This window comes from Morchella importuna, assembly GCF_003444635.1.
Source record: "Morchella importuna strain M04M26 chromosome Unknown Morimp01GS030, whole genome shotgun sequence".
Lineage (NCBI taxonomy): Eukaryota > Fungi > Ascomycota > Pezizomycetes > Pezizales > Morchellaceae > Morchella > Morchella importuna.
In genome coordinates this window covers 329,109-351,858 of record NW_025763427.1, presented here as the reverse complement: position 1 = coordinate 351,858, position 22,750 = coordinate 329,109, and the positions used below count along the sequence as shown (strand labels likewise).

The window sequence follows — 22,750 nt, the reverse complement described above, 5'->3', positions numbered from 1 at the left end:
TCATAGGTTTCCATAACTCAAAACAATAATTCTTATCCTAACTACAGTTTGAGAGGTGAATTACAGAAATCTTCGAGCATCGCTAGAGACAAAAAAGAAATAGCCCGCACCCTCCGACATATAGAGTTTTCCTTTAACGTGAACAGAACGACAACTCCTATTTCATAAAATAATTCCCTTGCCCTTGTCCTCCTGTGACCCTGGGGCCATTTTTCTCTAGTACGCCCCTCAATCTATTCCCCATTTCCCTCCTAGCCTTCTTCTCCTCCCTTGCTACAGCAACATCAGTCGGATCCGTGAGTGTCAGTACGGGCGTTGGAACACTTCCGAACGATGGCCCAATACTACCACCAAGTCCTCTTTCGGGTGTACTAAATCTCATTGATGGTGCTTCAGATCTTACGCCGATATCGGGGGACATAAGTCTAGACCGACCACCAGGTGTCACAGAGATGCTTCTGCTCTTCAGCTTGACTCTGTTAAGACGATCGGCAAGATATTCGATATCTCCATTTTTACGCTCAACCATGCCGGTGAGTTTCATAATAGTGTTACGAACCGCCTCAACAGTTGGGGGGACAACTGTGCCCGCGTTGTTCTTGTCTCGGGAGGCTATTTTGGCCTTAAGCTGCGTGACTTCCTTTTCGGCGTCTTTGAGGAGTTTCTCAACACGGGTATACTCCTTGCGAAGCTTTATTTGCTGTAGGTGTTGCTCAGATGTCAGGGTTCTGGCGCGGGCTAGGGCGGCTGCTCGGGGATCGTTGTGAACTGCAAGCAAGCGCTTGATTTCCGCGTCTTTGGTATCCACTACCTTAAGGTTAGTAAAGAGTAAAGAATCGTCATAATAAGATATAATAGGTAACGAACGCTTAATGAATCCCTTGTTTGCGGCTTCATACTGCGCTTCCAGTTCTTCATTTCCCTTGTTCTCTTTCTTCACACCATCCAATACCTCTTCCAATATTTTTCGAACTTTTTCGAGTTCACAGAGCTTCCAGTCCTTAGGCTGTTTCATGTCTTTTGCACTTTCGTGCTTGCAATCGGCGGTAGGTTGAGTCTGGGCCATGTGATATGCTGCCATACCTCTAACTGTTAGACCAAGCCTGTTGACCATCATGTTACCATTGAGGTATATAGCGTCAAAGACTTCATTAAAATCCTATACCATAGATTAGCAAATCGGCTTTTACCGGCGACTAACAAAAATGCTTACATCTGAGAGCTGAATTTCTCCCATATTCTTAATCTTGGGCAAGTTTTCAAGCGGCTTGATCGTCCCTCTTTGAAGCTTCCTTCGAACCTTTTCATCGTCGAGTTCATTAAATTCCTTGTCTAGGTCCAAATCACTATCTGGTTCTTCGATCTTCTCGGCCTCCTTCGGTGCCTGTTGAAATGATGGCGCTGAGAGCGGACTACTTCTGGTTTGCAGCTGGGCTGTAGGTGAGCCAAAGTTCGTTCCGCCGAGCGGGGAAGGAGCAGATGCAGTTCTGTTGAATGGACCCGGCTGTGGTCTGCCTGCAGCAGGTGGGGTAGAACCTAGAGATTTAGGCGCCAGAGAGGTTTGGGGAAATGAAGATGGTGGCGGGGACCCCGAAGAAGGCGCTGCGAATCCTGCCTTGTTGATAGCAGCAGAAAAAGCTGTGGGGGCAGGGGCAGGAATTGGTGAAGGTGTAGGGAAAGGCGACGAACTAGATGCAGGAGCTGGTGTGGTAACAGACTTCCCGATTTCTGCAGCTCCTACCTTCTTTGCCTTGCTGAACATCCCACTTCCACCCATTCCAGAGCCAGATCTGGATAATTTATCCTTCCCAGAAGGCGGAGTGACTCCATGTCCTGGCGATTTGCTTTTTGGCGCTCCGAACAAAGAACTTGTTTTGGTTGGAGTTTTCCCATGTTCAATTTCTTTGCTAGGTGTTGGTTTACTGCCAAACAGACCAGCGAATGGAGCAGCTTTGTCGACAGTGCCAATCGTATCTTTGAAGGATGTGTTGGACCCAAAGATGTTAGACGTGCTTGGACTTGTTGTTGAGAGTTTTGGCTTGGGTTCGTAGTTGAATTCTTTGGGAGTCACGGGGCGCTCTTGCTGCTCCTTGAGCCATACGTCTTCCTCACCATCCTCGTCTTCATCTTCATCTTCGTCCTCTTCGTCCTCTTCGTCTTCGTCTTCGTCTTCGTCTTCGTCTTCGTCTTCGTCTTCCTCTTCCTCTTCTTCATCATCTTCTTCGCCTTCTCCATCGTCTTCTTCATCATCTTGCTCATCATCGCCCTCGTCATCGTCAAAAGTCTCCTCGTCGTGAGCTTCGATTCCTTCATCCTCCGATTCATCTACAGGCAAGCTTGGGATTTCCTCCTCTGCGGTCTTCTCCTTACTCTTTGTAAAATCGGGTGGCAACGGTGCATCTTCAGGGGCGCTTTCAAGACGATCTCCCTTGTCAGCCTTCTGAGAAGTGAAATCCGGTGGCAATGGCGCATCCTCCGCGTTAGAGTCTTGTTTGGATTCTTTCTTGACTGATGTAAAATCGGGTGGTAAAGGAGCGTCCTCAGCATTGAGCTCCTGCTTAGTCTCTTTCTTCGAAGAGGTAACATCTGGAGGTAGAGGGGCATCTGGCACAAGATTCTCAGTTGTCTCTGATTTCGCTTTGGACAGGGTAAAATCTGGTGGTAACGGCGCAGCTTCAGGCTGACTAGTCACTGGCGGCGTCGACCTTTCTGTACTTGAGGGCTGCGGTTTCGGAGCAAAGGCACCAAAACCGGTACTTCCGAACGCTGGTTTCATGGGTTGAGCACCAGTAGTGAAAGGACTTGTGGTCTGCTTCACGCTACCCCAGCCAGAAAAAGGTGACGGTGTGCTACTGGGAGGTAATGGCGCAAACGCAGCCTTGCCATGGGTAAATGGCGAACCACTGGCAACCGCACCAAACGGTGATGACTTTGGATCAGTCTTGCTAGGTCCAAATGGCGACTGTGCAAATGGAGATTCTGATCCAGCGGGCTTATTAACTGCTGCAAACGGGCTAGATTTTGACGCTTCGGCACTGGCTTTCGCAAAGATTCCACTTGGTAAACCAGCAGTTCTTGAGAAAGGCGTTGAAGCAGTTGGTTGCGATGGGCCGCCCTGAAGCCTAGTCGGAGGAGGGGCATCTTCATCATCATCACTTGCATTATTATCGTGCTCGGCATCGCTATCCATGTCCGCGTCTTTCGGCCCTTGATCGCTGAACCCTCTTGGTGTGGCCTGTGTAGTGCCCAAGGCATCCCTGAATCCACCACCTAATCCAAAACTACTTCCAGCGTTTGAGGGAGCTGTCGTTTCATCTGCAGTTGACGAGTCAGGCTTGAACCCGCTTGAGATTTTAAACCCGCTGCCCGCGAGAGATCCAAAACCAGATGTATTCGAAGCCGTAAATGCAGAAGGTGTGGGGTCTGTATTAAACCCCTTGCCCGAACTAGCCCATACTGGTGTGGCACCTGCGGAAGGTGCGGCGGCAGCAGCAAACCCAGCTTTGTCTGCGTATGCACCAAACCCAGCTTTGTCTGCGTATGCACCAAACCCGCTACTCAAACTTCCTAATGCCCCTGTACTCCCGAGTGGCGCCGTTTGACCAAACCCCGGTGTTGAGCTCTTTCCTAGCCCAAGAGAAGTTGGTGCTCCGAATGCTGGGGTGGATGTGGCAGGGCCCACTAACGCTGCACCCGCAAACGGGGATGGTGAACCTCCCAGGGCAGATGGCTGGCCAAAAGCACTCCCGGAGGTGGTACCTGAAGCCGCTGCCTTAGCAAATGGAGATGAAGTCCCCCCTAATACTGAGGGTTGGCCAAAAGCAGTTCCTGAAGTCTGTCCTAGGGCTGAGGTTTGACCGAAAGCGCTCCCAGACGTGGTCGGGCCCATAGCTGCTGCCTTTGCAAATGGCGACGATGCACCTAGCGCCGATGGCTGACCAAAGGCACTCCCTGAAGTCTGAGCTGAGGCAGCGCCCGCAAAAGGTGAACCCATACTTGGCGTTCCAAAACTAGGGGCACCAAAAGCTGGTCTGGCCGTACCAAACGCGCTAGGTCCGGGTTTAGTGGCAAACGCTCCAAATGGGGAGCTGGTGCCTGCAGTCGGCGCAGCAGCTGCAAATGATGTCCTAGGGGGAGTCCCCGGCCGTGGAGGTTGTTGCTGCTGCTGCTGCTGCTGCTGCTGGTCCTGTGGTGAATAGACCATCATTCCGGTGTACTTTTCGCGCTGTTCCATAGCATCGTTGTAGATTACGTGCCATGCGCATAATAAACCCTCATGATTCAGAACCATCAGGATAGGTAATGGCCCCGGGGATTCTTCAATTTCCTCTCCGCCAACAGGGCGTTTGACATTTTCTTTGTTGCTAAGATCAAGCGCCATGCCCATAACAGAGGTATCTTGGAAATCGGCCCCAGACAAAGGCAGCTGTGCACGGCGGGTATCGTCACCAATCGACGAAGTTATCCAAGCATCAGCAGGCGCAGGAGGTTCGCCAGCTACTGCCGTGGAGAAGCGGCTGATAAGGCCAATGTCTGACGAGCAAGTATTTGAGAATATGATCATATCCTTCAAGCTCGGGGCGTATTGTTTGATGAGGGCATGAAAGAAATAAGGTGGTGTTCGACTGTCCAAGCCATATGGGGGAACAGGGTCTGGGAGCCTGGTATATGTGAATGAAGAGCCGGTCCGAACCAATACATGGAAAAGAGAGTCATTGTTCTGTGGTTCTGCTGGGACTGGGGTGTGAGTTGTGATAAAAAGATGGTTTTCCAACCAGACAATGGATGAGACGAAATGGTTTTCCAGGCCAGGAACTGACGGTAAAACAGCCTTTCCTTCTCCTTGGGGTGTCATCTGCCAGCCAGTTCCATCTCCCATTCCGCAAACAATTTGTTTTCCACGTTGACTCCAGGAGACAGTTGATGCGCCTGTCTTCAATATCGGGCCATTCGACCCTTCCTCCCATCCTCTTGTGCTTATGTTTACCATTTGAACATCCCCGTTGGTGGTGACAACTGCCACCAATTCAGGCGTTGCTGGATTAGGCTTCATCTCTCTCAGCCCAACACCACCCGTTCCCAGCTCAAATAGAGGTTGCGCATTACTGTTACTAAGTGCGCTGACGGAATAAACCACAAGTCCTCCCGAAGCAGAGCCAACTACAAGATGTGATTCATCTGCCGTGAATGCGATGTGCGAAATGTTTGCGGGCAACGAAAGGGAAAGTTGGGGGCGATGCTCTGCAATGCCATCAGATGCGCTAGCAAAAGTTTCACGAAGAGATGAGGTGCTGCCAACGACCAAATCTATACAATAAGTTAGTAGATATGTTTATCGCCTGATGTCTAGTTAGTGAAGTTTCCGATGCTGCGACATACCTGAATGTGCTGCGGCGGCAAACAGCCCGCTCCTATTTGCGATAGAAAATAACGATGCGCTCGATGGTGGTAATGAGTCCTTATCATATCCTTTTGGTAGAACTTTGACCTTGATGTCGCCGCCTAAAGCCAGAAACCCAACATTCTAGCACGAATAGTGTTCTGTCAGTAATCTGCAAGTTGCTTGGCCGGGTTAGAGTTTATTCTGAATTACCTCAATAACAACCTCCAGTGGCTCCTCGCCCTCAGCGCCCACGAGTTGAACCTGGGGTGGTGATCCAGCCGCCGCCGCCGCCGCCGATGGGGACTGGGTGTCTGCCAGAACACCGAAAGGGTTTGAATCCTGGAACGCCATGATTATCTCTCACCCTTGTGCCCTTGATCGAGCAAAAGTAGACGCGTGAAGTGGGTATAAAGATATGCAAACTCCAGGTACAGTCAAACAAGAAAAAATATGAGTGCAAGCTAATTATCGAGGTATGGGTTGTGTATGACGAAGGTGTTGTGGGTTTTGAGCTTCAGGTGAGGCTCGTGTCCACCAGTGATTTGGGGCACCTGTAGTCATGTGGCGCAAACGCGTCACTTAGCCATAACGCGTTTGAGACGCGCGCATACTGATTGGGACCTCAAACACAGGACCTCAAATCAAATCCAAGAATCTATCATGTATTTATTGCCCATACCTGGTTTATATTGAACGCATAGGTGGAATCGAAGCACTGTGCCCATCTTCATCACCAAAACCCAACGCTTGGCTTTCTGCACTACATGTACCTACATGTATGTACAGTACGATGCCAGTCGTGAGCGTCAGGCGCGGCGTCGCAACGCCGCGCGCAACCAGATTTCCACAACCTTTCCACGGCGGGTTGGTACACAAGATATTAAATGTCAAATCATTGTTATTTATCTAATATTTAACAACTATACAAAAATTCAGCTCTCCAAAGGATCAATTGTGGTTGCTGTGCTGGTACCCGTGATGGTTCGGGGGGCGTTGCGACGCCGCGCCTGACGCTCACGACTGGCATCGTACTGTACTTTACCTAGCTACTTCTAGACGATCTGTAGCAGACGATCTGTAGCAGACAAAAAAAGGTCGCACATGAAGAAACGAATGATACACAGCTATAACGGACGATTCACTATAGAACATGCTGTAACTCATAACTCCTATTCTATGCGTTCCCAGTTCCTGCGAAATTCAATCGTGCCTTAACTTTCGCTTTAGCTTCTAGATCTCCGGCCGTCATGGACGTTATTTTCACAGAATTGTCAATTGGGTTAAATGCAGTAGCCACTAGTACTCCCCACTGTGAAGGCATACGATAACTGCAGTCCAATGAAGCTAGATTGTGGTTTAATTAAACATACATGTGGACTCGACAAATTTATTCCTGTATTCTTGTAATTGTTGATAATCAATCTATACCTTGTCAATTTAAATCATAAATAATCACTCGGGCCTGAAAACCGTTGATCCTCTTGATTCATGACAGCAATCCATCTAGTCCATAGGTGATGAACACTTGATATCGGGCAAAGGACTAAGATAATAAACTCAAGCAGAATCAACCGTTGTACTTTACGGACAGTGGTTAGCCAAAGGTAAAAAATCTGTAACATGCAGTTAGAGATTTTTTAACTACCACACAAACGGACCTCCTCCCACCCTCTTGATTCACTTAAAAAATTTCAACATAACATTCTGTGGATTTTTTTTTTTAACGAGAAAAACGACGGAATGTAGAATAGCTTGCGGTTTGCGATACTCAAGGCGCCTTCCAATGTCAGGGTTTTGTTTGCTGTTTTAGTGATTATCTAAGGTGAATGTATGTAATATATATATATACCCACAAGTGACCTCAAAATTCTCTGGCTAGAGAAACAGCCGCTCTGGTATACTCGAGTGTGGAGTCATTTCCTGCCGCATCCTGAGGTGACACCTCAACGCCTAAACTTATATTAGCTTCACCAAGATTATGATAGAGATTCTAGTAGTGATTCCGTAAGGTCCTAGCTGGGATACTTGGGCTACCGATACATGTATGTATACCGTGTTGGACGTGATGAATGGACGTGGCAGTTCTTTTCAACCAACTGCCAGTAATAGGAGCGAGAAACAAACACAATTAGTTATAGGATATAGACGCACTGTAGACCAGCTCAGCTGAGTAGGTAACTTATGCATAGAAACACGACAGTACCGGCGCCTGGCGTAATGTTCTATGCCCTTACTCTTTCGACCTCATAGATACGTGAAAGTCTTTGATTGTCCTCCGCCAAAGGCAGCTATTTCATCTAGAACAAAAACGATATCAACCTTACAAGACTTATTAAAGATACCCCTACAGACACCTCTAGGCGCAATCAATGAACTGGTTTAAACTCCAGAATCTTGGCAGAAAATACGTCATGGCTCTCCGCGAAAGCAGCCAGAAAGTACTCGAGTTCATTCCGCTAGCACGTTATGGGTAACCGGATGATAAACGTAAATGCCGTGTGGCGAGCTACCATGAGTTGGGAAGAACTCTCCTTGAATGGTGGCACCGGTGCTACTACATGCAGTTGTGTCAGCGTGGCAGTGGTAACCAGGTCCCGACTAAAGCGAAGAATCAGGCCCCCAATCCTTAAAGTAGGCGGTTTTACCACTGAGAAGAGTTACACATGGGCATATAGACTAGCCCCAGTTCACGCACGCGGGAGCCTATATGTGGTCTTGAACCAAGGTTTAAACTCACAGTCTACATATCTTGCATGTAATGTTGGATAAAACCGCTAATATTTAGGGGACAAGAAATAACCTCGATGCACTTGTATCTAGCTGGATTATCCGCTGGTTTGCGTTGATGCTGATGTTGACTTTTGTGTTGGCTTTGGGAGCTTCAGCATTTAGTTTAAATCATTGACGGACATACCCCCCCAGTCATAGATGGTCACTCGATACATAATCGCAATCGCATGGCAGAATTCCAATTTAGCCAATTTTATGATTTACGTTTATTAGTGTATCATTTGAACAAAGAAATTATCGCAAGGCCCCAAACCCCCTTCCTTGCCTGAGTCCGCTATAACATAAAGGTAATCAAGCTCCCCGTAACTACAAAACCGCTCAATAACCATTACCCCCCCATTTTTTCCCCACTCTTTCAGTACTCTATCTGAATCTCGCCAACCCCGTCTTTGCAGCAGATGGGACCACCAGTCTAATATCCGAGTCAGAAAAAGCCCAAATTTCTGGTCACAACGAGAGAGAGAAAAGACTTACTTCTCCAGCAATATAGGTCCGTTCATTGGGTTGACATTAGAGTACTTCCTCATCCTAGTGTCAATGCTATAGAATTCATCTGCATTATCGCTCTGAAGAAGATCGATCGTCTGTCGTAGCTCCTCGAAGATCTGCAGGAGAAGCGGCTCGTTGAGGCTGGCGACAAAGTCCTGGAGATAACGTGCGTCTAGGTCTAGGTCTGCGACAGCAATTTTGGTGATTTTCTTGACGGAGTCGGCAAGTGGTAGGGCCTGCGAGCATAAATTAGCTTGAATAAGAGACATTGGGGAAGAAAGTGGCGCACCAAAATTGAAGTAGCGATATGGGATAGAGCATCAAAGTAGATCAACCCTTTGATATCCTTGGGTAAGCCTAGCAGTGTTGAGCTCATGATATTACCCAAAAACAGCGTCATCTGCTGCAAGTACTCGCTGGGCTGTCCCTGCTTTTTAGTTGCCATCCAGTTATACTCTGCAGTCTCCACAAGATCGTCAATCTTGCTGTTGACTAACTCGAAGATACGCTTCTCGGCGGTCTTTTTCTCGGCGCGGAACTGCTCAGTAGCCTTGAGCGAGATTTCGCCGCCATGGTTGGACTGTCGTGCCTCCACGAGGAGCACCTCAAGCTCCTGGCAAGCGTACTCGAATTGTTCGAGGTTGATGAGGATTTGCACAATTTGGCCAAGGTATTTGGAGCCGAGGCGCTCCACAAGGGCAGTACAAACTACGTTACATAGGAGCTCATCTAATGACTACAGGTATGATAAATGTCAGTACACTTCTTGGTTAAGAGGAGAGGTGAGTGGCGTGACCCACGTTTTTGAGTTCCTCGTCGATTGCGCTTTGGTGTGTGAAGTACTCATCGGAGAAGAAGTAATACTTGTTCAGGAAGTTACGTATGTCGATACAGCACAGTGGATACATTTGCGAGAACGGTAGCACAATGGGGAACCTGGTAACAGTGAGTTAGAGCTCGTGATATCTTGCAGCAGTGGGGCATTGACATACTCTATCTCCTCCTTTTCTTTTTCAGGCTTATACCAACTCACGTTGACAACATTGGCATATTCCTCAGGGGTGTTGACCGGCATTGGCATGTAGTCATCACTGGTGACAATCTATAAAGTGGTGTCAATGAGACCTGTACACATGAAATCCGATAAGGGGAGGGCGTGCGGGGGGGCATCAAAAATACTTCTTTAAAGCCGGCACTGAATTCCTTTTTTAGGCGTTCCGAGTATTTCTCAAAGAGCACTAGTAGGAACTGATCAAGCGCTTCTACAGAATATCCCCAGCTCTGGTAGGAAGATTAACACTCAGTTGCTCAAAAGAAGATTCATAAACGACCCACTTACGTCCATGGTTTGTATAAATAATGCGAGGACATTTTTGACTTTGAGAAGATTATCGGCATCAGTAATATTTTCCAGGGCTGGTGAGATGATATTGATGGCTTTTTTGCACATTGAGTCCCATAGTTCGTCAACCTATTTATGGGTAAGTAAAAGTAAGCCAGGTGATCCGGGTAGGATAAAGCTATTTACATCTACAGCCGATCGGAAGCTTATTGTCTTTTTCATTGTTTCTCTCTCGACAATAGCAAAACCAGCTATGTCTTCCAAAAGCCGGTTCAAGCCGGATATATCTTCATTCATGAAGTTCAAAGACCCCGATAGAAGTAGCTCTTTCTGCTGCCGTCTCACGTTCGCATATGTGACTCTGAACTCGTCTCTCTCTCCGAGAGCTTCATGAATGTGAAGACACTCGAATAATGGTGTAAAGTCAATGTTGACATTTTCATTATCAAGTACATCGAACTCTTCCCGTTCATCAAGCACCAGTTCAATCGCGGAGTTGAGCTTGAAGGATCCTATATCCGGGAGTTTTAGGCGGGAACATTCAACCATCATGAATGAAAACTTACGCAAATACGGCGACTTCTCGATCCGGTCCTTTTGTCGGCGTCGGCGGAGCTCAGTCTGATCAAATGCTATCTGCCCTAAGAGCACAGAACTCTCACGGATCCTGTAAAGCCAGCTGTTGAGATCCGTCATGACCGCTTCTTTGACCATTCCTTGCATCGCTGGGACGGACTTCCGGATCATGTCGGCAACTTCATATTGCATCACCTCTTTGAGGTGCACATTCTGTAGCTCGTCTAGCGTTCGCAAAGCTGCATAGTGCTTCTTTGCCCTCAAGAGGTCGCCAACACGATTCGCCAGCCCTAGCACCTCCAAGCAAAGCCGTAAAGCCTGTGTCGCTTCGTCAATGTTTTGTCTAACATCTCGCGAGTCCACCAAGGCTTTCTTCTGCTCCACTAGCTTCTCCGTAGACCCTTGGATCGATTGGTTTAGCTTCAGTATCTCCTCCGTCAAATCTACAGTTCCCTTCCTGACATTCAGTAGCTGGTTGACGGAGGAGACAAAGTCCTGGTGATTGTTATTGCACAAGCGCTCAATTTCAGTTTCCCGTTCGTTAGAGAACTTGTCAAGCTCATACATAAGCTGGTCTTCACGGCCCTCTACAGTGGCATCCTTAATAGTAGTAATGAGCTGGTCAATGTGGTCTGTGTCCGACGGAGCATGTAGAAGCTGAAGACCTCCTCAGTAAACACTTGAACTGGCCGTCAGGAATAGAAACTCAACAAACCTGGTGCACGCTAGCTTTGAGACTTGGCGGTGCGCCGGTCCCCTGTGGACGAAGCGAAAGTACCGACTTTACGACGGTTTGTAGTTGGAGCTTTCTAGCAGCGGAATTCATAGCTGCTGTTGGAGGTCTGATGTTGCTGGGCTTGCGGCTCAAAATTGAAGCATGAACTCCTAGAATCGGTGCCAAGCCTGACCAGGGTACTTGCTGCCAAGGGACTGCAATCAATGACCTGACGTCGACCTAGACCCTTAATTCTACTACAGATGAGTTAGACGTCTGAGATGGGCAGCAGGTTTTGATTTTTTTTACAGCTCTTTTAGAGCCATCTAAAGCCCTACAACGAGTTTTTTTTCCACCGAAATAGTGAGCAGAAAGAAGGTGCGAGTCACATCATATCACTCGATAAGACAACACTTTAAAGTGGGATCTTGTTGCTGCACACACATGATCCACTTTTTTTCTCTTTTTCAATTTTTTTTTTTTTTTTTACACCGTTAATAGTACAGATATATCGAAAATAGTATATGTGCCTGACCGCCTCCTTCTCTCCTTCCATCTTCCGTTCTATATTCTCCCGCCCAGTGTCTTCCGTTATATGTATCCCTCTCTCCTTCCTTCCTTCCTTCCTTCCTTCCTTCCTTCATTCTTTTCGTTTTTTGTCCTTCTTAGTCGCTGCGTTTGGGGCGGCGCCTTTCTCAAGCAGTAGTCGGACCGCCTCTCTTTAACAGAGCGGCAGCCGCAGCCAGGAGGACACCCGCGGGGAGACTTGACATGTGCTTTGGGTGAAGGTGGGGTACAGTGACTAGAACCACTACAAACGCCCTCGTGTGGGGGAGAGTGTATGCCAGGAGTGTTGAGCTCCGACAGGCCGCGATCCCGGATCCTTCGTATGGTTGTCGCTCTCTGAATATTTTGCTAACTATCTTTACTAGATGAAGTGGTATGGCTTATGGAGTTGGTCGGTGTATGGGGTAAGGCGATCTCCCAAAACTAATTCTAGCTGAAACTAGATTCCCGCGAGGGAAGCTAGGGAGAGAATGGCAGGGGGAGGAGGGGAGGCGGGTAACGGAGAGGCACAGCCACCAGGCTACCAACTACCCCATGCAAAGTCACCCCCGGGGGAGGCACAACCACCAGGCTACCAACTACCCTATAAATGCTTATCCCGCAGGATAGGTATCAATTGAAGCAGGCGACCCAAAGGACTTTTCCTCCGCCGGAGAGGGAGGTGCTCCCCAGGCCCGATCTCCAGTTTTCGCGCGAAGATTCGGCGAAAGGCCGCCGGGGGGTTTGAACTTATCCCGGATTCAAATAGAGTATTTAGAGCTCTATGAACCCGGCTCCAAAGCGAAACATCGAAGTCGCAGTCTAATATACGTGTGGATTGCCGGATGAGGAATTAATCCAGGTCCAGCTCTCCGAGAGAAAAATAGTTATAATATGGGTATACGTGTGGTTTGCCGGTCGTGGGATTTAGTGTGTTCGAGTATCTTAGCTGATGAGATTCATAATTTAATGGGAGTGTTTTTGTTGTGGAGGTACGTTGATTAAGTGTTTGAAAAACCGAATATTGATGAAATAAAGAAAAATTGGAAATGTGTTATAATGGATACCCATTGACCAGCTCCCAGTCCAGCCCCATGTAGTCGAAGTAGATGTGGGATGGCGCGGCACAGGAGAGCCTCGTCCTTCAACAAACACCACCACGTATTCCTCCCTCCTGCCACCCCCGTAACCTCAATTAGGAGAGGAACGGGAGTCCTCCGGGATCGTAATATTCATGTTTTGTTCGGCGATTCGTTCGATGTGATCAGAAAGTTGACAGTCTACAGCCCTCGTCTCAGCGATCTGGACTTGGTGCAGATGATGCAATAGCTTTCACAAGCTCTCGCGTATTCTCCACCACCACTTGGAGAAGTTTCGTTTTTATTTTCGAATGTGTTTATGGCCTAGGAGAGAGGAGTTCATAGCATCATCCCACCAGCAACAATTTCATTTGAATGATGATAGAGTTCGATCAGTCGGCAGCGAGACACCCCGAGCTAGTGTTCCAGATATTCCACGATCGCTTTTGTTCGAGGTACTACATCGATATGAGTACTTGGAAATTCCAATAAGTAAAATGGAAGGAATGTTATGACTCACCCCCTGATCAGTGTATCGAGTAGCTTAGATATACTGCAAGGATTCTTTCATTTTTCAACGGTCATTTAAGACTTTTCATCGATCTACCTGAGAGAGTTCTGCTCCTCCGACTCTCATAGGATTGATTTCGATTCGTTTCAACCGCGGGATGCCTGAATTTGCGCTGGACCCCGCACCTAGCTTTGAGGTCGTAGGGAAAAAATTGTCTGAAAACAATGGTAGAGGGATCCCCAAGGCCAAAGGCCTTGGGGATCCACGATAGTATATGCAAGAGCTCCTCGAGAATTGAATGAGGGGTGGTGGATGTTGAAGAAGGATGCAGGGAGAGATGCGTTCAAATACTCGCAATCTACTGCATGCGCCACCCACTCAGGCGTCCCTACTTGCGTTAAATCACACCCTGGTGTGGCGAGAGAGTTTTTTCTGCTCGAGTTTTTCCGTTACGGAGATTCCTACAACCCTTTTCCGGCTATCAAACGCCAAAGACTCACGTTGTTTGCCTTGCGCACGCTTGGCGATTGGGGTCGAGAGTCATCCTTGGTACTAGCCTAGTTAGTGATGATAAATATTACCTGTGCATACATGTTAGCATGGGGTGCCTTAATCATAAAATTGAACCTTGTCGATTGGAAGGGAAAAAGGCTGACCTTGTCCTATGGTCTATCCGGAAAATGGGGTTAATGCCGCCTGTAGGTATGTAGGTACGCACTCTACATGGGGCGGAACACAGGAGAGTCCGGAAATTATTGGAGGCCTGATCAATTCCGGTGTCAATGATAATATTACATATTTACACACCAAACAAACAAGGAGAAGCCAAGGCGCCCGGGACAAAGGCAAGGGCATAGCGAGTGATACAGTGTGACGAAAACTAGCCGCGGATAACCGTGGCGAAGTGACGAGCTGTGAAATTCGATGCCTGAAGCTTGAAGGATGAACCCAGCTATACAATGAGCAGATACAATACTGTAAGTACAGTCGTTCACAGGGTGAGGACGAACACTGGGTGTAGGATTTTTGGACAAATAGAAAGATCACTTGGGCAGCTTGGCTGTTTCTTGCCATATTGAGAACCCTGGTTCGTCTTCACCTAGTGTTCGTCCTCACCCTGTGAACAACTATACTGGAGGTAGAAGCGATCAGCTAATAGATGTTATTTAAACATGTGCGCTGCACATAAGAGGCTGACATGGACTGATAAGGCCAACGCATTATCCCTTCAAGCTTCACGTCGGAAAACAGTCAGAACGGCGAATCGGAAGGCTGTTCCTTGTCCGTGGCAGTACCTACCGGACCGGTGAGATGGCTAACCACCAACAATTCGCTGAAGAGCGAAGTTTTAACGCTGCCCGAGGAATGTTGCCGCGTCTGCAGTGCATCTAGAACCGGGTAGGCATCTACATTAATTTCGAGCTGTGAGGTACCATAGTTTCCTTTGGACAATCCACACACCCGAAAGCACCCAGAACTCAGACCTAATAAGTGCGGATCGGGCAAGGCTACATACAGTAGCTGTACTGTACCTACCATCATAACTACATCACCTGCGGTAGTACTAGTATATTAAAACACCTTTGCATCGCGAATATGGGCTGATGGTCGCACGAGAGATCAGCAAGTACAATAGCAAGGAGAAGTTCCAGAAATACTCAAAAGGCCATAATATGTATTATTATTGAAATTAATGACTGGTGGTGCTAATCCCTGGTTTAAAAAGCGTTGCTATCGGTTGGAGACGGTTTAGAATAGTATGGTTGTAGTTAGTTATTCCAAGACTCGGTTGTTCACAAAAGAGACGTTCTTGCTTGCATGTATCGTGCTTTCTGCCTCCGAAGTCACAAACCTGTCCTGAAATGTGTACGAGCATTCTCATTTCTTTCGAGGCATTGCCTTACACGCTAGGAACATACTGATCTGATCTGGACACATACCCCTTGTCACTTCAGCTTCTTGCATCACCCGTCATCCACCCCCAGTTCTTTGGCATCACCGCCAACCCATTCTCAACCACAACCACCCACCACCACTTCAAACGCTGTTGGGGAGGAAAGACCAGACAAAGAACCAAATCGCCTAGGAATTTGCAATTAAAAAATTGGGATAAATCTGTTAGTACCGTCGCCAACTTGGATCCGGAAATGAGGGCAGATATGGTATTTGCAATGGACACTGAAGGTCCGTCACCATTACCACATTCGCAGTTCACGCCTCCACAAGACTCAACCATGAAGAGGCTTATGAGAAGTAATCGCCCTGAGAAGGCACTCGAAATATCTTCCATGGATCGTCACGAGTTAGAGGTAACCCTCTTTTCCCCTACATGTTTATCAATCCTAACATCTTCCTCCAGAACGCCGTCACCACGGCATATTCTCGTCTATCAGAAAAAGAGCTTCATATACTACTCTTACTTCGCTCCCTCCCCACATGTGGCAACCCCCAAGAACTCGCCTTTCGTCTGGCGGTTCACGATCTTTCTCACCGTACCGACCTTGCGCACCAGCAAACCGCCAGCTTTACGCCACCACTATCCGCTGCATCATCATTTAACGAACGGCCACAGCAAAATGATAACACAAATACGAACACCAATACCAATACCCTCAATACAAATACCAACAGCACCCCATCTCTTGGAACCACCACCTATGATGATGATGTTGACATGGCTCAATTGGTCTCTCTTGACTCCCTTGCGGAATCCACGTCCCCATCAACGATTCCCACCCATCCACCTCTGCCACCGGAACTCTGGGCAGATATTTTCGAAACCCTGAACGATTGGGAACTATCTGTGGCACTTGGAATTCGTACGAACCTCCGGCGCTCCGTGGACTGGGAACATAACGGGACACGCCTTGACTACGCGATTCTTTCCGGGTCCGTCGCATATGTTGCCTCCTTCCTTTCGTCACGTCCCGGCGAAGTATTTACCAAATTCGGTGCAAAGGCGATGGTGCGGTTTGGATATCTGGACCTTCTTACCTTCTTCCACGAGCGATTTCCAAAGGAGTTTATGAAAGTATACTCAGAACCAACACTCAAGATTCCTACCCTCGCTAGTCACTTTGCAAGAACGGAGGTTCTATCCTGGTGGTTAGCAGCCAGTGACCCCAATAAGTCGAATGCGCTCCCTCGAGATTACGATGAGGAGCCGCTCAACGATGCATCCCGCGAAGGCCACATCCACGTACTCCAGTGGTGGAAGTCCAGCGGTCTCCCTTTGCGTTACGGTCTTGTTATGGATGTTGCCAGTTCCTTTGGCCACCTTGATGTGCTGGAGTGGTGGAAGAACTCTGGGCTCTCGCTCAACTACCACAACGCGCTCAAAGGTGCATCTTACCGTGGCGAAGTCGAAGTATTGGAATGGTGGAAAAGAAGTGGACTGCGGTTGGTCTACGACAAAGAAGTGCTTGTTGAGGCGACAAAGTTTAATCGTGCGGACATTCTTGAGTGGTGGAGCCGGAGTGGCCTTAGAGTCGAGTACTGTGTGTGCGATATTGAGGCTGCGCTGGAGGACGCGATCGGCGGCGGGAAGCAGGCAAGAGAGTGGTGGTTCCAGAGAGGGTGTAGGTTTAATGTCCCGGTTAATGAGTGGATGATGTACAAAACCCTTTGAAAACAATCACATGAAGACAAGCCGATATATACATATATATAAAGGAGAAGACGCGGGTGGGCTAGCGGGTAGGGCGGGTAGGTTCACAACTCTTTTTTCATTTTGTTTTACTTTTTTTTATTACTTTTTTTCTTTCTCTTTGTAAAAAAAAAAAAAAAAGGGACCAGGGTATGTCGTAATAGTTCTAGGTGAATATTATGGTATACTTTTTTCTTTTTTCTTTTTCCTTTTGTATTTTGTTTTCTCTGACAGGGTTGGGCGGCGTTTTTGGTCCTTCGCTATTGATCACTACATGTAGTAGTAGTACTCTAGTAGGTACATGTAGTAGTAGTAGTAGTAGTAGTAGTAGCAGTAGTAGTAGTAGTAGTAGTAGTAGTAGTTAGTGCTCTAGTCTATTTGCTTCTTGTTTCTTTATTTTTCTTTCTCTTCATGTTGAAAACCTTTTCCTAACTTTATTTTTTTTTACTCATCATCATCCTCCTTCCTCAATTGATCAATCCCCCTCTTTTGGCGTTTCTCATGTGTATACTTAAGCTTGTATCACTGCAGGATCGACTGGGTATTAGCTCTACTCGTTGTACGTAGAGTAGGTTGGTGTAGGATATACGTGCATGTATGCATTACATACATATGAAGTGAGGTTGTTTTTTTCTTTTCTTTTTTTCCTTTCGTTACTTTCTTTATTGGAAATATATATATACAAGCCTTCCCCAACTTTTCTTCCTTTTTATTTTTTATTTTATTTTTATTTTTTTATTTTATACTTGTAGTCAGAATATCCAAGCTACGCTGTTATGAAAAACCGAGACTAGTAATGGCTTTACAACATTTTGGCGTGTGTAATACGGCTTTGCAATCCACAAATTCGCAAATTTGCAATTCAACTCTGTCTCTCTCTCTTTCCTTCCACCTCTCCTGGACATAACTACATAGTCCAGTCCAGTCCACCTGAACTGAACTGAACCTGCACCCTACCCCACTCCATTCCACTCACCGCCCGCCCGCACGCACGCACGCACGCACGCATGACCGCGAAAGAGAAAGAAAAAAAAAGGGGGGGGGGGGGGGGAGTAATTACTATTGTGCATACCCAATATTTATGTACCATATTTAATTGTGCCCATTTATCTCGTCACCAACCCTAACCCGCGGCTAGCTAGCTGGGGTTCACTCGGGATCGGAGGAAATTATGGTAGGCCAGGGACCCCCCACTATGTAGAGTATGCATGTAGATCAGCAATTACCGGCTGGCCGGGTGGGTGGGTTGGGTGGGTGGGTATGGGGACAGTGCGCGTGGTTGGGTTGGGTTGTTGCGCGGTGGTGGTGGTAGTGGTGGTGGTGGTGGTGGTGTTGATATTGATTAGTTATATGGTGGAGCTGGAGCTGGAGCTGGCTGGCGGTGGTGCTGATATTGACATTGGTACGGGGTAGCTAGCTAGGTGGATGGTTGTATTTCGATTATTCGCTCTGGTAAGGATGGATGGATGGGTGGGGATTTAGTAGTAGTATGTAGATACATAGATACTTGTAGATACTTGTAGTGATGTTTGAAGCACGATGTTGTATATGTGTGGAATGCATGGCATATGCCTATGCTATTCAAGATTTGTGTATGCTGCTACTGCTACTGCTGCTATATCAAACAAAAAAACACACCCAGAAGCCAGAACTAAAAGTACAAGTACGAATAAAAACACAATTTTTATACACCCACCCTCATACCATGATTCATCATTACCTAGTCTATAAGCATTATTAAAAAAAAAACCTAGTCATCACGCAAGCCAACCAAATTCACGATGACGGTCTGCGGCCCCTAGTATTCTCCTCCTCCACCTTCTGCGTCGCATCATCCACCTCCCCATCATCATCACTATCAATGCTCATCTCTTCCCTCATCTTACTCGGTGCCCTCTCCCGCTGCGCGCTAACACACCTCACCATCTGCGGCGCCCTCGGGACGCACAACCCCCCTCCCCCACCCCCACCCCCTCCCACCGCCGCCGCCGCCGCCGCCGCCCCAGGAACACAAGTCCCCTTCCCATGCGCCCTACACAGCGGCGGCATACTACTACTCCTCGTCTCCTTGAACTCCTCATGCTCCCCATACAGCCTATGCTCTCTAATATAATCCACCACCACCCCCGGCAACAGATACCTCACACTCATACCCTGACGAATCAGCTGCCTAATCCTCGTACTCGAGATATCATTCGCAATCAGCTGCCTAACGATCCAAATATTATCCTGCCAGCGCGCCAGCGGCGCCAGCGCCTCACTGACGTCCGTACCGTTGCGCTCCACCACCAGCAGGCCGTAGTCGCCGAGGATGTGGGCCAGGTCTGCGGCGGACCACACGCCGGGCTGCGACATGGTCTGCAGGAGGTCCGAGCCGCCGAGGAGCATGATCTTGGCGGGGACGCCCGAGATGCCGCCGAGGGTGTCGTTGATGCAGTGGGCAAAGTGGTCGAGGACAACGGCGGTGGGCTGGTAGTCGGGCTGGACGGCTTCCCAGGGGTCGACCATGAGCCAGGTGGAGGCCTCGTTGCATGCGAGCTCGCACATGCGGACGCTGTGGGACGGTGGGGCGTTAGTCTATGTGCGGTGGGTGGGTGGGCGGGCATACCGGTGTAGGGCGCTGGCGAGGCCGGCTTTGTTGTAGCGGTCTGAGACGGGCGAGAGGTAGCCGGCGACGACCTCGTGCGTGGAGGACATGTTCTGCTTTACGTGGTCGACGGCCATCTCGAACATGCGCAGGTGCATGTGGGTGATTGGCGAGAAGGAGCCGCAGGCGACGAGCACTAGCGGGGTCTTGGTGGGGTCGGAGAGGGTGCGCTGCAGCCGGGAGGAGGGGAAGGTGTAGGTCTCGAGGGAGGCGGGGACGGGGGGTGGGGAGATGGCGGTGGTGGGGGGGAGAGCCATTGTGGTTGTGAATTGGTTAATTGTGATTAGTTGGCGATATATGCAGTGGTTAACTGATGATATGGTGGTGATGGGTGGAGGTTAGAGGTTGAGGTTGATGTTCTGTGGTGTTTCGATATCCCGATGTCGAGATGGCCAGGTGGATGAGCTATGACGCAACCAGCTGCAGCCGAGCACGGACAAAGGGCCCTAGCTAGTGCCCAATTCTACGTAGGCCGCCCGCACCCCACGGTCTGTCCCCGTCCGTCCGTCTTCCTGTCCGAGCTCTTCGGCATGTTCCTTTCTCGGAAAACCTAGCGGAAGCAAGCGAGGACCCCTGCTGCTGCCCTGGTGATGGTCTTTACTCTATCCAGCAGTATTACCACGCACTAAGCACCGCATCACATGCAAACCAAACATTCAGCTTCTGCGGGAAGAAGCAGAAGGGAATAAATGACCGAGCAGAGAGAGAGCCAAGTGATAAGGATAAGACTGGAGAGTACCGCCAAAACTCGAAAAATTGGCTATCTCCGGCCAGGGATTATCGCTCGAGTGATTGGTTGAATGGCATCGATCTGCATCAGAAGTTTCCCACACAAGTAATTTTGATCTCTGGAAGCTAGCCAATTTTTCGTGTTATGGCGGTAGGTAGATAGCTGTAGGTATTGTAGTAGTCATGATCTTGACTAGTACTCTACTCGTCAAGATAAGTATGTACACAATCTACTGATTGATAGAGAGAGATTGGCACATTGATTGATTGATCGATTGATTGCCTGCCTGATTTCCAAAACGTGGACCTCCGACGTCTAGATCATCCCAGCTGGATACCAGCCCCGATAACCAGCCAGCCAGCCAGGTATGTGGTCACTGGTACTACTAGGTAGGTTGGACCTCTCCGGACAGCATCACGTCCAACTGTCTCATATCACATCTGCTATTATATTAAACACCACCCTTCCCTTCCCGCACCATCCATCTCAAGTGCCGGCCCGTAACCCATCAAAATCAAAATAGCCCTGAAACAACATGCGGTCGTAAACAATTAATGCCGTAAAGAAAAGTGAAAAGGGAAAAGGAAAAGGAAAGGGGAAAAAAAAAAAAAAAGCCATTTGTGTAGCTACGACCCAATTAACCATATGTGTAATCAATAAATCAATAAATCAATAAAACCCCCTCATCACCACCACACCCGAACCCTCCCCCCTAACCCACGATATAGAGTAATACAAACGCTTCTTATGTAACACCATCTCCATCCAAACCCGCGATCAGGAAAAGAAAAGAGAGAGAACGCGTACTCTACCACCACCGCCGACGACGCCGCCGCCGCCGCCGCCGCGCCGGCACTTACTTCCATCGACACCAGCACCTCTCCTCCGTTTGAGCCTCCTACAACCAGCCAGAAAGGAAGAAAAAAAAAAAAAAAGAATGTCTCTCCTAAACAAACACCGTTCGTTTCGGCATTCCCCAATCAACCCCTTCCTCCCGTAAAACATGTTTTTATTTCCTTTTTTCTCCCTCTCCCTCTTCCTTACCATCCTTACCATGCCATCCCAATTAATTACTCGATCTATGGCGCGAGAAGGCATAGGGGGTGGGTGTGTCAACTTCAGAGGAACTTTTTTTTGTATGGGAATTAGAGAAAATTCCACCGCCAGGCTAGGCGCTAGTACCATTATGGGAGTAGATCTCCCAATTCCTATAGATTGATTGGCTACAAACGCCGAAGTTTACACACCTACCCACCATAGCTTCTCGAGCCATACTCTACTGCAATGAGGTAGAGCAGAGCCAATCATCCGCCCCTGCACACACAAAAAAAAGCGCTCTAGCCTAGGTAGCTACAGTACCGCTAGCTTGTTGGGTAAGTAAGGTTAGAGAGAGCATGTAACCAACAGGGAGGGCAACCACACAACGACATGTCTAACACAACAACCAAATATATTACCTAACTTTTATGCTCGGTGCATCTACGAGTATTTTTTCTTACCTGATTACTTCCCTCTTTTGGTCCGAAATTGTAGACGAGTGGATACCAAGGCCCGGGCCTTGCTTGCTTGCGAGCATATGTGGTGGATAAGAATATGTAGGCAGGAAGCATGTAGGCAGGCAGGTAAGCAAGAGATAATTATAACTGGAAGGAGGCAGACAGAAAATAGAGTAAAAGAGAGGGATTGCCAAAGCAAGCACGAAAATGACACAATCGCAACCTTGAAACCACATCTCGAAACCCACAGACTCCACCTCCCCCCGGCCCCTGCTGCTCTGCTCTAGATCGAGGTTTGATGATGTATTTAGCTTAGCTAGAGTAGAGTAAAACGAGCACCTTGGAAGCTGAGTGATATGATGTGAGGTCAGGCTACCTACAGTACCCTCCCTACCTTAACCTACGTACTTATCCTATTCTATATACAACCTGACTAGTAGAGGTATATGAAACCCCGGAGAGCGCTGAAAATCGCATCACATCGGTACCTGGATCCCACCCATAGCTTCCTTTTTTTTTAAAAAAAAAAACAGACACCACAACTACACATCACTTACCCTACTACAAAACTTACTTTTACACCACGCTACCCCCCGCCCGCCGCCTTGCTGGTTACAGTTTTTTTCTTCTTCCAGCTGTTGTTTCTTCTCTGCTTCCTTTCCTTCCTTGCCCAGCTCTCTTTTGAATATCTCCATCACCACCAACGATCCGAGCAGCATCAGCAACGCAAAAAAAAAAAAAAAGAAAGTTGCAAAGAATAACGCAAAACACAAAAAGTTAAAGAAGAAAAAAAAGCCCAT

The 22,750-nt window shown here is 48.1% G+C and overlaps 4 protein-coding genes across 4 annotated transcripts; 1 reads left to right on the top strand and 3 right to left on the bottom strand.

Moving 5' to 3' along the window:
- Positions 1–157: 157 nt before the first annotated feature.
- LAJ45_08555 (uncharacterized protein) lies at positions 158–5,734 on the bottom strand (the record flags this gene model as incomplete). The annotated part of the gene is made up of 5 exons (XM_046118105.1): positions 158–807; positions 868–1,159; positions 1,214–5,307; positions 5,380–5,524; positions 5,594–5,734. The coding sequence occupies 5 exons, from the start codon at positions 5,732–5,734 to the stop codon at positions 158–160; spliced, it is 5,322 nt and encodes a 1,773-aa protein (XP_045968703.1).
- A 2,802-nt stretch (positions 5,735–8,536) lies between these two features.
- LAJ45_08554 (uncharacterized protein) lies at positions 8,537–11,406 on the bottom strand (the record flags this gene model as incomplete). The annotated part of the gene is made up of 10 exons (XM_046118104.1): positions 8,537–8,585; positions 8,648–8,898; positions 8,952–9,398; positions 9,463–9,598; positions 9,655–9,764; positions 9,842–9,943; positions 10,002–10,133; positions 10,191–10,516; positions 10,571–11,237; positions 11,296–11,406. 10 exons carry the CDS (start codon positions 11,404–11,406, stop codon positions 8,537–8,539), a joined length of 2,331 nt encoding a protein of 776 aa, XP_045968702.1.
- Positions 11,407–15,249: 3,843 nt separating this feature from the next.
- LAJ45_08553 (uncharacterized protein) lies at positions 15,250–17,059 on the top strand (the record flags this gene model as incomplete). The annotated part of the gene is made up of 3 exons (XM_046118103.1): positions 15,250–15,297; positions 15,387–15,740; positions 15,791–17,059. The coding sequence occupies 3 exons, from the start codon at positions 15,250–15,252 to the stop codon at positions 17,057–17,059; spliced, it is 1,671 nt and encodes a 556-aa protein (XP_045968701.1).
- A 1,794-nt stretch (positions 17,060–18,853) lies between these two features.
- On the bottom strand, positions 18,854–19,981 carry LAJ45_08552 (uncharacterized protein; the record flags this gene model as incomplete). Its single annotated transcript, XM_046118102.1, has 2 exons — positions 18,854–19,631; positions 19,686–19,981. 2 exons carry the CDS (start codon positions 19,979–19,981, stop codon positions 18,854–18,856), a joined length of 1,074 nt encoding a protein of 357 aa, XP_045968700.1.
- Positions 19,982–22,750: the final 2,769 nt, after the last annotated feature.